Source organism: Schistocerca cancellata, chromosome 2 (assembly GCF_023864275.1).
Source record: "Schistocerca cancellata isolate TAMUIC-IGC-003103 chromosome 2, iqSchCanc2.1, whole genome shotgun sequence".
Taxonomy (NCBI): Eukaryota; Metazoa; Arthropoda; class Insecta; order Orthoptera; family Acrididae; genus Schistocerca; species Schistocerca cancellata.
Window position 1 is genome coordinate 426,918,155 of NC_064627.1, and position 15,353 is coordinate 426,933,507.

At 46.1% G+C, this 15,353-nt stretch overlaps 1 protein-coding gene across 1 annotated transcript in view; it reads left to right on the plus strand.

Moving 5' to 3' along the window:
- Positions 1 to 13,768, plus strand: part of LOC126154602 (uncharacterized) — a 74,440-nt gene extending 60,672 nt beyond the window's left edge. The window contains exons 8-9 of the mRNA XM_049916161.1: positions 3,358 to 3,575; positions 13,486 to 13,768. Of these exons, the coding sequence (XP_049772118.1) occupies positions 3,358 to 3,575; positions 13,486 to 13,768 (501 nt within the window). The remainder of the gene's footprint in view (positions 1 to 3,357; positions 3,576 to 13,485) is intronic.
- The last annotated feature ends 1,585 nt before the right edge of the window (positions 13,769 to 15,353 follow it).

Genomic DNA, 15,353 nt, shown 5'->3' on the forward strand with positions numbered 1-15,353 from the left:
CTCCTGGATTCCGTTAAAGATGATTTGGTGATTCGGAAGCCTGGGGTTTATAAGATCCCCTGTGAGTGCGACCGTTCATACTTCGGACAGACGATACATACAGTCCAGGAGAGGTTCACAGAGCACCGCCGCTACACCCGTCTCTTACCATCTAATAAATCTGCGGTGGCGAAACACTGTATTGACACTGGGCACTCTAATTTGTATGATAATGTCGAAATTTTGGCCTCGACTTCATCTTTTTTCGACTCAGTAGTGAAAGAAGCAATTGAAATTCGGTTGGTGACGAATTTAATTGAGACAGCGGCTGCAGCTTGGACGAATCATGGAATCCGGCAATTTCTGTAATTAAATCACAAAGACGTCGCGACGGTGCAGCTCTCCGTGACACATCGATATCACCGTGTGGAACGACTGCGCAGCCATAGATTTAATTTCCATGCGTATGTTACACCTCTTTGCCGCCTATCAACGTCCCTGGCGCCTTGTGTATCTTTGGCCGCATACACAGTGGTTCTGTCCTCGAGTTAAAAGGACGGAGCAAGTGCTGGAGCGTTAGCGACCTCGGCTCACTCTGAAGACGGCTGGACGGTATTCAGCCGAAATATTAGAAGAAGAAGCTGAATTTATGTGGCTGCACGTCCGAAATTTTATGGAACAGTCTTTACGTCGCGAAAAGATGAAGATGCACATCAAAATTATTAATGATAAAATAAACTACTAATTAATGATACAATAAACTACTAATTAATGATATAAAATATAGCAATAATACAAATGTTAATAATAATAATAATAATAATAATAATAATAATAAATATAGGGTGGTCAGAAACAGTCTGAAGCCACTGTGGCCTTTTGCAGGAAATGTTCTGCTGAGAAATAATTGTTAAAAGAAATTTCGATACGTTGCGCCGCTATTTAGCATGGAAGTTAGTCAAAATAGTCGCTGTGCGCGCAGATTCGGGCTGCCCGCCAGATACAATTAGCGTCAGTTGTTCTCATAGTGCAGCTGACAGCGCACCAGGCTGGTCAGACTTTGGCTCAGGTCCGATCCTTAGTGCCGTCCCATGTCCAGTTTTTATTGGTTAACTTCAGTGCTAATTAACTTGGAAGCGGTAAAACGCATCGAATTTTTGGCTAATCAGTTATTTCTCAGCACAATCTACTCTGCAACACCCTTACAAGCTTTTCAGACTGTTTCTGACCAGCCTGTATAAGAAATGACTCGAAGTCAGCACAACACCGGCCAGATTATTAGTTAACCCTAAGAGACATCGCACTAATACTCTGTACCATCACCTCTATTCTGATACTTTCGGCGAGGAAGAGATCCCACAGGTATCTTTAGACATCTCGCACACAGCTGAAGCACTCACTGGCTATTAGACCCTGCACAGCTACCATATGGCCGGGATGTTGATTGCTACATTTCACCACCTTGTCCAAATAGCCTCAGGCGTTTTCTGTGGGATTAACATCAGGTGATCTAGCAGAATATTCGATGTGCGATAGGGCGCCTGTGTGTTTCTCACACCACTGACGCACGTGTGCTGTCATTTGAATGCAGTTGTTGTCTTGGAAGATGGCGAGTTAACAACGTAGTTCTCATAAAGATGTAGACAAAAGGCAACACTTCGTCACTGAGAATGTTAAAGAAAACACGGTAATACGAACGTCAAAAAACCACCTCTGGCCTGAGCTACACCCATAACACACTGCAAGTTAAAGTCATCACTAGGCTGTCGGTGCACTCGACGCGACTCTGCTGGCTTCAGGTGGCTACTGTCCAGTTTCCGTATTGTTTGGCCCATTGAAGACATGCAGGTTTACATGCCTTTCGAGAGATGCTAGACTCCGCATCCGCATGTCCATTGCGTGCTGTTTCCTTCACAATGTTTGTACGCAAAGTGCTTGAGATGGAATAGCATTCGATGACAGCTGCAATTTCTACCAGTTACCACTGACAATGCGTGACGCTCGTCTGTGTTGCATGCCGCTTTTGATATTTTTACGACCATTGTCCTTAGACCATGTTATATGGCTGCGAGGGCACATTGCACATTGCACATTCCGTGTGGATACGGAACAAATTACCTTGAATAATGTTTCACTGCAACAACTTGCGTCAACGGAGACGGTAAAATGTCCGCCTGGTGCCAGTTAAATACCGTCTTCAGTGTTCTAAAGTGACCAGTGGGAATAGCTGACAATGTTTCTGGTGAGCGTACTGTAGTACGCGTTCTGCAACACCGCTACATTTAAATAATTAAAACAACTACATGAACAGTTGTTATTCAACAATCACACAGTTCACAAAAACACCTATGAATCTGCCCAAACTGGAAATAAAGTTCCATAAACAAACAGTCATTTCCAGAAGCAAACACCCGTTCAGAGACAAAGTTAGTCATTACACCCCTGTCCTGGCTGTGGTGGTCCCCATCCTCCTAGCTAGTTTACTTGTGGGAGGCAGAGTTCGGGCCAGTGGTAGCTCTCTTCCGGCTTTTGCTAACATTAACTTCGGCCTGCATAGTTGATGGACGCTCGCTGAGAACTGGCAAAGGCAGCCTCCTGGATGCTGATAACTTGCTACTTGTCGAGGAATCCTGTACTCTTGGTTCTGCCGACGATGAACTCTTCTGAATCCCAATCAAATGCTTCAATGAGATGTACTGATGAGATATCGCTGACTCACTGAATTACTAGTTACAAAGCTGCGCTGGTTACTACACTGAATCCGAGTGACTGACTAGTGCTACATGCAATATCTTGTACCCCTACGGTTGGCTCCACGAGCGGGGTGATAACACCATTGTGACGTGGTGAGGTGTGACGAAATAATTCGGTCACCGCTGGCAGCATCAGGAACAAACAACGCTCTTGGCCTCACCTCATTGTAGGCGAGCTGCCATGCCGCTGTGTCAGAAGGATGAGCTACCCGCAGGGATAATGATGTGGGATACAACACATACATTTAAAAAGCATTTGTATCAAATTGCTTCTTTTTGGTGAAAATGCTTGTAATCAGTTCGCTTATAATTAATCAAAGAATATAACTGGTCTGTTTTATTTATTTTTTTATTTTTGCACCACACTTTACTTGAGTGAGAAATGTAAACGAATCTATTGCTCCGAAATGCAAACGTAACAGAATAAATTGCAGTTTGAATGTAGTTACGAACTTCTGTGTTATTTGAATGAACACGCTTTTTTCAGTGTGTGTTTGTTAAACACTTTTTGAATTTGGTGGGATGCTGATTCAGCCTTACTGCATGGAAGCAAACACGCTTTGTTGTGAAGGAGACCAAGGACCCGCTTACCCGGTCGTTCTATCAAGAGCGCGTATACCCGCAGCCGTACCGCAAGGTGTTCAAGCCGCTGGAGGAGTGCGTGGCCATGATGCGGGAGGGCCGCTTCGCATGCCACGCCGACGAGGCGGCCTACAAGGTGATAGGCGACACCTTCCTCGAAGCGGAGAAGTGCAGCCTCAAGTCAGTGCCCATGTTCCCGCTCAGGGCCATCATCATAGGCGTCCGGAAGCAGTCACCGTACAAGGAAATACTCTCTGTCACGTAAGCATACCACATGAAGTGTCCTTCTAATTGTGTCTACGCCTACATCTACATCCTTAATCTGAAAGCCTCCTTCCGGTGTGTGATGCATAGTATTTCTGGTACCACTATCTGTTCCCTCAGTCCCTGTTTCTTTCGCAAATGGCGCAAATGTCTGTCGACAAACCTCTATATTAACGCTAACTTCACGGATTTTCTCGTCATACTCGTTGCGTGAGACGCACATAGAACGAAGTAATATGTTACCCGATTCTTCCCGGAATGTACTCTCTCGGAATTTCGATAGTAAACCTGTAGCGACCAGTGAAGTTTGTTGAGCATCTCCACAATGATCTCGCGCCGACTAAACGATGCCGCGACGAAGCCCGCCATTCTTTGTTGGATATAATCCGTCTCTATCATTAATTCAACCCTTGTAAGGGCCCCAGACTGATGAACAGTACTCAAGAATCGGTCGAATAACTGTTTTGTAAGGTGATTCTTCCTTGGGTGAATTACACAGAGGCGCCAAAGAAATTGGTGTAGGCGTTCGTATTCAAATACAGAGGTATGTAAACAGGCAGAATACGGCGCTGCGGTCGGCAACGCCTATATAAGACTACAAGTGTCTGGTGCAGTTGTGAAATCGGTTGCTGCTGCTACAATGGCAAGTTATCAAGATTTAAATGAGTTTGAATGTGATGTTATAATCGGCGCACGAGCGATGGGACACAGCATCTCCGAGGTATCGATGAAGGGAGGGGGGGGGGGGGGCGGATTTTCCCATACGACCATTTCACGAGTGTACCGTGAATATTCGGAATCCGGCAACACGTCAAATCTCCGACATAGCTGCGTCGGAAAAAGATCCTGCAAGAACGGGACCCACGACGACTGAACAGAATCGTCCAACGTGACAGAAGAGCAACCCTTCCGCAAATTGCAGCGGATTTGTGTGCTGGGCTATCACCAAGTGTCAGCGTGCGTATTCAAATACAGAGATAAGTAAATAGGCAGAATACGGCGCTGCGGTCGGCACAACCTATATAAGACAACAGGTGTCTGGTGCAATTGTGAAATCGGTGGCTGCTGCTACAATGGCAAGTTATCAAGATTCAATGCCGGCCGCGGTGGTCTAGCGGTTCTGGCGCTGCAGTCCGGAACCGCGGGACTGCTACGGTCGCAGGTTCGAATCCTGCCTCGGGCATGGGTGTGTGTGATGTCCTTAGGTTAGTTAGGTTTAAGTAGTTCTAAGTTCTAGGGGACTTAGGACCTAAGATGTTGAGTCCCATAGTGCTCAGAGCCATTTGAACCATTTTGAAGATTCAACGAAACATCATCGATACGTGGTTTCGGAGCCAAAGGCCCACTCGTTTACCCTAGATGACTGGACGACACACAGCTTTACGCCTCTCCTGGACCCATCAACACGACATTTGACTGTTAATGACTGGAATCTCGCTTCAAATTGTGTCGATCGGATGGATGCGTACGGGTACGGAGACAAGCTCATGAATCCATGGACCCTGTATGCAGCAGCGGACTGTTCAAGCTGATGGAGGCTCTTTAATCGTGTGGGGCATGTGCAATTGGAGTGATATGGGACCCTTGATACATCTAGATACGACTCTGACAGGCGACACGTACCGACGGATGTGGGCAATTCCAGCAGGACAATGCGACGCCCCACGCGTCCAGAATTGCTGCAGAGTGGCTCCAGCAACACTCTTCTGGGTTTAAACACTTCCACTGACTACCGAACTCCCCAGACATGAACATTATTGATCATATCTGAGATGCCTTACAACATGCTGTTCAGAAGAGCTCTCCACCCTGTCGTACTCTTACGGATTTATGGATTGCAGTGCAGGATTCACGGTATCAGTTCCGTCTAGCACTACTTTAGACATTAGACGAGTCAATGCTACGTCGAGTTGCGGCACTTCTGCGTGCTCGCGGGGCCCTACACGATATTAGGCAGGTGTACCAGTTTCTTTGGCTCTTCAGTGCACATTTCCTTAGAATTCTCCCAGTGAATCTCAAACGGACATTTCCGTACAGTTTGTTTTATGTGGTCATACCAGTGTAGGTGTTTATGACGTTTACTGTCTTCTGTGTTTTTTTTCTCGCAAATAGTGTCCTGCGACATTAACGCGACCACCTCCCAAAAGCCTGAGTAACCACCTTTTGCAGCGCGGACCGCTGTGAGGCGTGCAGGAAGAGAGTCAATAAGTTTCTGGAAGTTAGCGACAGAGATGATATGCCGACTCTAGCGCCGTGAGCAACTGCGGTAGGTTTGTCTGTTGAGGTAAACGGCGCGATCAGCTCGCTCGAGGTGGTCCTATAGTTTGTCGATTGGGTTTAAATTCGGGGAGTTTGATGGCCAGCGGAGTACGGTAGACTCATCCTCGTGCTCTTTTGGCCGTGTTGCATTGTACTGCAGGTAGACGTTTTAGTGCCGAGGGAAAACTAAGTGAATATGGCGTGCACATTGCCCTCAAAGATATAGGCATACTTGTTTGTGTTGAGCCATTGGGCCTTCCAGAATGACGAGACCACCCACGGAATGCCACGAAAACATTCGCCAGACCGCAACGCTGGCTTCTACGGCCTGTGTCCTGCCGAAGATTCTTGGAGGTTCTTTGTTTCAGCCGTTTCACGCCATAAACGCCACCTGCTCTCTGTCCAATGGAGCATAAAACGTGAATTATCTGAAAAGGCCACCTGTTGCCACACGTTGGAGTCCAGTTGCGGTAGTGACGTTCGTGGTCCAGTCTTCGTCGCCGATGAATATTAGTCAGCACGGTAGCATGGACTAGGTGCCTCCTGCGGAGGCCCATAAGTAGCAACGCCCACTGAACGGTCGTTGAGGAGACACTGTTAGTTACCCCTGGTTAGTCAGGGTGGTCGGTTTTTCAGCGGTTGCACCTCTGTTCATCCGAACACATCTCAGCAACCATCGTTCACCCATGTCATCTATGGCTCGTGCTGCAACTGGGTTACCTCGGCGCTGGTTTTGGACAGCGCCTTTTTGCCGTGCACGGTATACTTCAGCCAAGGCGGCAAGCGAACGGTTTACAGACTTAGCTTCCACACTTGACCCGAAAGCCAATGATTAGCCTTTTTGGACGTCAGATTACACATTACGACGACAACTGCACTGTTTCCCGCGTCCCTGGATACGCTGTATATACCCTCCATTGCTATTGGTGCCACATGCCGTCTGTGAGTGGTTATTGCACGTTTACATCGAACTTAGGCGGTGGTCACATCAGTGAGACTGAACCATGTAGTGCACTAGTGGATCTCTTCGGAAATACGTTCCGTTTATTTACGTTCTGGGTTAATTGCCGATCACTGATCGTATGAAGGTCTTCCTGGAGTTCGATAGAGCCCTGGCTTTGCTAGCTTATTACAGAGAACCACATCATCTGCGAACTGGTGTTGCTGCCTTCTTATAGAGAGCCACATCACCTGCGAACAGCACTGTGGACCTTCCGACGTTATTCACTAGGTCACTGATGCATGTTGTAAACAGCTACACACATCCTTGGGGTGCTCTGGAAATTACATTTACATCTGTCGATTTTGTTCCATTAAGAGTAAGGTGTTGAATTTTACTTCCAAGAAAGTCTTGAAGGTAGTCGCAAATATGACTGATAATCTCGTATTTTGTTCACTGAACGACGGTGAGGAACCATACCAAATGTCCTCCTGAAGTCGAGGCATACAGCATCGATCTGGGCGCCGATGTCTACGGCCATCTAGATCTCATGAACGACCGAAGGGACCTGATTTTCGCAAGAACTCTGTTTGCAGAAACCACGATGCTTTTTATAGAGGAGATTATATGCGTCTGTCTGACAGCGTTTCTTGAGAACGGCAACAGCATGCGCTTCTTTCCTGCCGCTAGGTACCCTTCCACGCTGCAGCCGCCTACGATAAACTACTGCTAGAAGAGAAATTAGTTCTTTCGCATAATCTCTATAAAATTTCACAGGTAATGTCAGATGTCTTTCCTTTTTAAGCGACTGTAGTTGTTTTGGCTATTTGGCTATCATTTATCTCAATATCTGCAAAGATAAGTGACAGAATTAATAGAGCCACCATTAGAAACCTATTCTGTTTCAAAATTATCGCCATGGTCACTCAAATTTTTCTTTTCTGGAACAGTCTACTGATACTTGCAGACATTTCCACAGAAATGCCTTTGAACACACAGATGTAGAACTCGGATCTTCTTCAAACTAAGAATAATGCTGCTCCAGGATCGATTAGGTCTTTGGACACAACAGTAAGTCCTAGGATGGCAGGTCAGCTGAATGGGGTGTGTGAGGCAGCACTTGTTCCACTTGTAAAAGGTCAACATGTCCCGCTGCAGTGCGACATTTGCGTTGTCGTGGTGCTGACACAGATGACATACATTTCACTAACGGCGCTTCGGAAGTCAAAAGTGAATGATTTTAGACAATTAATGAATGGCACACATTACGAAAGTCTCAATATGTTCGATATGCAGGGCAAGATGGTCTTTGTGAAGCACGTATAGCCACTTCTTTCCTATACTTGTAATTATTGTCCACCTAGGTGGGTGAATAGATGTTGAGGAAGCACTAATTAGCGGAATGTCATAGACTTTTGGGGTCTAATGGTGTGAAGGTGTCTCATCACAAATACATTGAATGGCCAAAATCTTATGCCAGTTGCCTAATAGCGTGTTTGTCCACCTTTGGAAGAGTATAAGGCAGTGAATCTACTGAACATGGAATCAACAGGGCTTTGGTACTTTTGCAGAGCTAGGTGAAACACGTCACCACATACGACACGCAATTCCCGTCAATTACAGTCCAGTGGTTTGCGGGCATGGAACTGGTGGCCAATAGCGTTCTAGATATGTTCGATCGGGTTTAGATCAGGGGAATTTGGAGGCCAAGACATTAACTTGATTTTAATATCATGGTCATTAAACCACTGTAACTCGATTCTGGCGTTGTGACAGGGGTAGTGATCCTGGCGGAAGATGCTACCGTTGTTGGGAAAGAAACCAAGCACGAAGGATGAAAGGGGACGTGGATGGAGGTGGGTGGGTTTTTGTAGACCTTGGTTCTTTTCAGGCGAATATATTTCCTGATAACCTGGGGTGCCATCTCAGAAACATTGGTGTAAACTGGTGGACTGGTACTACTGTAACGTACCGCGTCAGTCCAAAAAGTTTTGAGACTTGATTATAATCAAAAATAAAGAAAAGTTAAGACGATGTTTTAATGCTTCAAGTGTTGCACATATTCTGCCCCTCCCCTCCCCTTCCTAACTTGATTACGTATCACAGACCTTTCATTTAACCATGTAAAACTGTCGGAAAGGCCCTTATTTGAGATGATGTTCAACTGACGCCTCAAATTTGCACCTTTTTCGATCTTGGCCAATCATAAAAGAACCATTCTGCTCTTGTGGTTTCATGGTAGGTTCGTATTGATAACATCAAGTCTCTTCACAGGTGATGATTATTTTGAGATTTGAACTGTCTGCATTTTGCATTTCAATCAAGTTACGGTGGGCGCCAAGGTCTGCGAAACAAACTTTGCGCACACTTTTCTCTTTTGCAAAACATTCAGGAGAATGTCTTGAACACCTGATTTAGAGATGTCCAATTAGTTGCTCCCCTGCGATTTGTAACGCAGCAACGTGACACACTGCGGTCGCATATCCACCATTTAAGACTGCCTGCCCACATTTGACTGGTTGAATGTACGTCTGTTGTGCACAGCTGCTAGTTCAAGCTGCCACCGTCGTTACAGTACTGACGTCGCTTATATGGCAGAAATAAAATCAGTATCGGAACCTTTTGGATAATAGTGTTTTTCTGGGACAATGTTGCCTTTGTCTCAGTCCAAAATTAAAATTTTGTGTGCGTGTGTGTGCCGGCGTGAATACCAACTCAAAAGGACAAAGCACTGTTGTAAAATTTCCTTCTTTCAGCCCAGTAACCCATCAGGTAGCAAATGAGAATCGGAATTGAGAATATTTAAAATGGTAATTCTAGTTCTGGCATAAGCCTATTAACACGAAAACTTTGATGAGACTGGTGCTTTGGGACTATTTTAATTTATTCCTGGGACATTGTTGTCCATTGCTTTTTTCAGCCTTAGGAGTTAGAGAGTTGTGGTACTATTCAGCCAAATATCAGGCAAGCTGACAGTGGGGGATCCCAATCGGTAGTAATTGAAGCCGGCCGCGGTGGTCTAGCGGTTCTAGGCGCTCAGTCCGAAACCGCGCGACTGCTACGGTCGCAGGTTCGAATCCTGCCTCGGGCATGGATGTGTGTGATGTCCTTAGGTTAGTTGGGTTTAAGTAGTTCTAAGTTCTAGGGTACTGATGACCGCAGATGTTAAGTCCCATAGTGCTCAGAGCCAGAGCCGGTAGTAATTGGGAGGGACCTACCAGTTCAAGCATACGCCCCACAACCAATGGAAACCTCCCAAAAACCTTGGTCGGAACTGGGTCATTGGAACCATATTAATTTATTTCTGGAACGACGTCCTTTGATGAGAACGTCGACCTAACCAAAATTTAGAATTTTGTGTGTGTGAGAGAAGTGTATATACAGAATGACAATAATTGAACTATATGAAATAAAATCATCATAACTTCTCAACAGTTTGCGTTAGGATGGTGGAAATGCATGGCTGGATGCGGGGCTTGATGGGAATTAGTATTTGCATGCGCACGCGCCTTGTTGTTGTCAGCCATTTGCAGGTGAAAATGTCACGGTACAGTGTCCCTGTGTGTATAGCCCTTGTGAAGGCCTACTATGCGAGCAACAACGGTCCAACTGCGGCTCAGAGGAAGTCTGCGACCGAGATGAAGCTGAAGACAACCAGTCCAAGTGTGATAACAATCACGAATTTGATTCGCAAGTTTGAGAAAATGGGTGGTGTTCGTGATGACAGTGGTAGCAATGTCGGTCTTGAAAAATGGTGAAAACGTCTGAAAACATGGAGAAGACACGCTCTGTGTTTCAAACCGGACCCAGGAAATCGATCAGACGAGCTGAACAACAGGTGGGAATCAACTGGGAGACACGGCGACAAATTGTTGTTGAAGACCTGCATCTCTTCCCATACAAAATTCAAACCCACCAGCCATTAAGCCCCAGAGCCATGGAACAGCGGTTGTGTTTCGCCAACACTATTATCCACACAAGTGACGAACAGGACTTTGATGTGAAAATGTCTTGGTTTGGTGACGAATCCCACTTTCATTTGGGTGGGTTCGTCAATAAGCAAAACTGGCGAATTTGGGGAACTGAGAATCCACATTTCGCGATCGAGAAGTCTCTTTACCCTCAACAGCTGACTTCGTGATGTGCAGTGTCCAGTCACAGGATAATCGGTGCGATATTCCTTGATGTCACAGACTACCGAATGGTACATGAAGGTTTTGGAAGAAGATTTCATCCCCATTATCTAAATTGATACTGATTTCGAAAGATGTAGTTCGTGTAAGGAGCTCGACCCCATCAAATCAGGAGAGAGTTTGATGTCCTGGAGGAGCACTTTCGGGACCGCATTCTGGTTCTGAGGTACTCACAAGGGAAGTTCCCCATCGCACCCCCCTCAGATTTAGTTATAAGTTGGCACAGTGGTTAGGCCTTGAAAAACTGAACACAGATCAATCGAGAAAACAGGAAGAAGTTGTGTGGAACTATGAAAAAAATAAGCAAAATATACAAACTGTGTAGTCCATACGCAAGACAGGCATCATCAAGGATAGTGTGAGCTCAGGAGCGCCGTAGTCCCGTGGTTAGCGTGAGCAGCTGCGGAAGGAGAGGTCCTTGGTTCAAGCCTTCCCTCGAGTGAAAAGTTTATTTTCGCAAAGTTATGATCTGTCCGTTCGTTCTTTGTCGTCTCTGTTCACTGTAATAATTTTAGTGTCTGTTTTTTTGCGACCGCACCGCAAAACCGTGCGATTAGTAGACGAATGAACGTGCCTCTCCAATGGGAACCGAAAACATTTGCTGGATTCATATTGCCCACGGAATACATCTCACGTATTTAATGCACTCTCGTCCAAAGTAGCGAACAGTTAACTGCCAGCCTGGGAGCCTCGTTAGCGGGAATACCCTCTCTTCCGTGCGCTGTAGTCGACTGACGTCGTGTGTTTTGATGTTTGTTTAGCTATAGCGTCCCCATACTACGGCGCAGTTACCTCGCATCGGACGGACGGACGGACAGATAATAATTGTCTGAAAATTAAAAATTAAACTTTTCACTCGATGGAAGCCTTGAACCAAGGACCTCTCGTTCCGCAGCTGCTCACGTTAACTACGGGACCACGGCGCTCCTGCGATCAAACGTTCCTTGATGTTGCCTATCTTGCGCATGGACTACTCAGTTTGTATATCTTGCTTATTTTTTTCATAGTTCCACACAACTTGTTCCTGTTTTCTCGATTGATCTGTGTTCAGTTTTTCAAGGCCTATCCACTGTGCCAATTTATAACTAAATCTAAGAGGGGTGCGATGAGGAGGTTCCCTTGTCAGAGGGCACTGGAAAGGGCCTCGGTTGGCCGTCATATTCTCCGGATCTGGATAGTGCGACTCCTTTCTGTGGGGCTATGTTAAAGTCAAGGTGTACAACAATAACCCCCAAACCATTACTGACAAGGGAACCTCCCCATCGCACCCCCCTCAGATTTAGTTATAAGTTGCACAGTGGATAGGCCTTGAAAAACTGAACACAGATCAATCAAGAAAACAGGAAGAAGTTGTGTGGAACTATGAAAAAATAAGCAAAATATACAAACTGAGTAGTCCATGCACAAGATATGCAATATCAAGGAATGTCTGAGCACAGTAGAGCCGTGGCCCCGTGGTTAGCGTGAGCAGCTGAGGAACCAGAGGTCCTTGGTTCACGTCTGCGCTCTAGTGAAAATTTTTAATTTTTTATTTTCAGACAATTATTATCTGTCCGTCCATTATGTTTTCATCACTTTTTTGGGAGTGATTATCACATCCACAAGAAATCCTAAATCGGGCAAGGTAGAAGAATCTTTTTACGCATTCGACAACATATTCCTGTCATGTGACGCACATGCCGTAACCAGTGTCGTATAGAATATATCAGACGTGTTTTCCTGTGGAGGAATCGGTTGACCTATGACCTTGCGATCAAATGTTTTCTGTTCCCATTGGAGAGGCACGTCCTTTCGTCTACTGATCGCACGGTTTTGCGGTGCGGTCGCGAAACACTTATTACAGTGAACAGAGACGCCAATGAACGAACGGATAGATCATAACTTTGCGAAAATGAAGAATGTAAAAATTTCATTCCAGGGAAGACTTGAACCAAGAACCTCTTTTACCGCAGCTGCTCACGCTAACCACGGTACCACACCGTTCCTGCGCTGAGACTACCTTTAATGTTGCCTATCTTGCACATGGGCTACTCAGTTTGTATATTTTGCTTATTTTTTTCATAGTTCCACACAACTTCTTCCTGTTTTCTCGATTGATCTGTGTTCCGTTTTTCAAGGCCTATCCACTGTGCCAACTTATAACTAAATCTGAGGAGGGTGCGATGGGGAGGTTCCCTTGTGAGCTCAAAACAACTACTCAGAAGGTCATCGACAGTGTCGATGTTCCGACACTTTAGCGGGTCACGCAGAATTTCGCTATTCGCCTGCGCCTCATCATCGCCAATGATGGCAGGCATACCGAACAAGTCATAACCTAAATCCGAATATCTGTAGTGACGTTTACATCTTGAATAAAGTATGTGCACGCTGTAGTTTGTGACTAATTTACATTTATTTTCATATAGCTCAATTATTGTCATGCTTTATATTGGATATGTATATGTTACTTAACGGCGTGAAGCGCATGTTTAACTCTGTCGGAAAGCCAGATAGCAGGCACTGTTTAACGTTACAGGCTGACGTGGCTGCGAGAGACGGGAATGACGCAGCGCGAGTGGACGCGCTGGGTGGCGCAGAAGCCGCGCTGCCTCAACCGCGACAGCGGCTACGCCGAGGTGGGCCTCACCGAGGTGTCGCCCGCGCTGCTCATGCTGTGCTACGGCGTCGCCGCGTCCCTGGCGGCGCTGCTGCTAGAGCTACTGCTGCACAGGCTGGTAGCCGCCAGGCGGGGGCGCCAGAAGAGGCAGCACAAGCCCGGCACCGACAACACGCTGGTGCCCAGGGCATTCCTGCGCTGAGAACTCTGCTGCAGGACACACCATATGCCATGCTGCTTAATGTATTTTGGACCAGGATAAGAGTCACATTGTCTACTAGGTTGTAGGAGGCCACTGCCACGTGAAAATTTCTATACACTAGAGTCTAGAATCTTATCACATCACATAGTAGAACACGAACCGTTTACCGTTGTGTTGTCACTCTACTGAGCATACTGACAGCGAAGTGGACCTGTTGTGAGAGCTTCACCAGTTCCAACCACTCTGATGTTTATCTGTTCTACTGGTGGTTTTTAGGGCAGTATAATTAATTAGATATCGAGATAAATGATGACCTCTCAGGGCAGCTGAGCAGCGCACTAGGGCAGTTGTCAGGTAGAACCGGTGCATTTCCTTGTATCTTATACGGTAGCGACGTATAGGTATGTGGGTGGCTTACGTGCCACATGTCTTAAATTAACATGTTCCGAATAGGTGATCAAGACGACTATTCTACATCTACATCTACATTTGTACTCCTCAAGCCACCCAACGGTGTGTGGCGGAGGGCACCCTACGTGCCACTGTCATTACCTTCCTTTCCTGTTCCAGTCGCGTATGGTTCGCGGGAAGAACGACTGCCGGAAAGCCTCCGTGCGCGCTCTAATCTCTCTAATTTTACATTCGTGATCTCCTCGGCAGGTATAGTTAGGAGGAAGCAATATATTCGATACCTCATCCAGAAACGCACCCTCTCGAAACCTGGCGAGCAAGCTACACCGCGATGCAGAGCGCCTCCCTTGCAGAGTCTGCCACTTGAGTTTGCTAAACATTTCCGTAACGCTATCACGCTTACCAAATAACCCTGTGACGAAACGCGCCGCTCTTCCTTGGATCTTCTCTATCTCCTCTCTCAACCCGACCTGGTACGGATCCCACACTGATGAGCAATACTCAAGTATAGGTCGAACGAGTGTTTTGTAAGCCACCTCCTTTCTTCATGGACTACATTTTCTAAGGACTCTCTCAATGAATCTCAACCTGGCACCCGCCTTACCAACAATTAATTTTATATGATCATTCCACTTCAAATCGTTCCGTACGCATACTCCCAGATATTTTACAGAAGTAACTGCTATCAGTGTTTGTTCCGCTATCATATAATCATATAATAAAGGATCCTTCTTTCTATGTATTCGCAGTACATTACATTTGTCTATGTTAATGGTCAGTACCACTCCCTGCACCAAATGCCTATCCGCTGCAGATCTTCCTGCATTTCGCTGCAATTTTCTAATGCTGCAACTTCTCTGTATACTACAGCATCATCCGCGAAAAGCCGCATGGAACTTCCGACACTATCTACTGGGTCATTTATATATATTGTGAAAAGCAATGGTCCCATAACACTCCCCTGTGGCACGCCAGAGGTTACTTTAACGTCTGTAGACGTCTCTCCGTTGAGAACAACATGCTGTGTTCTGTTTGCTAAAAACTCTTCAATCCAGCCACACAGCTGGTCTGATATTCCGCAGGCTCTTACTTTGTTTATCAGGCGATAGTGCGGAACTGTATGGAACGCCTTCCGGAAGTCAAGGAAAATGGCATCTACCTGGGAGCCTGTATC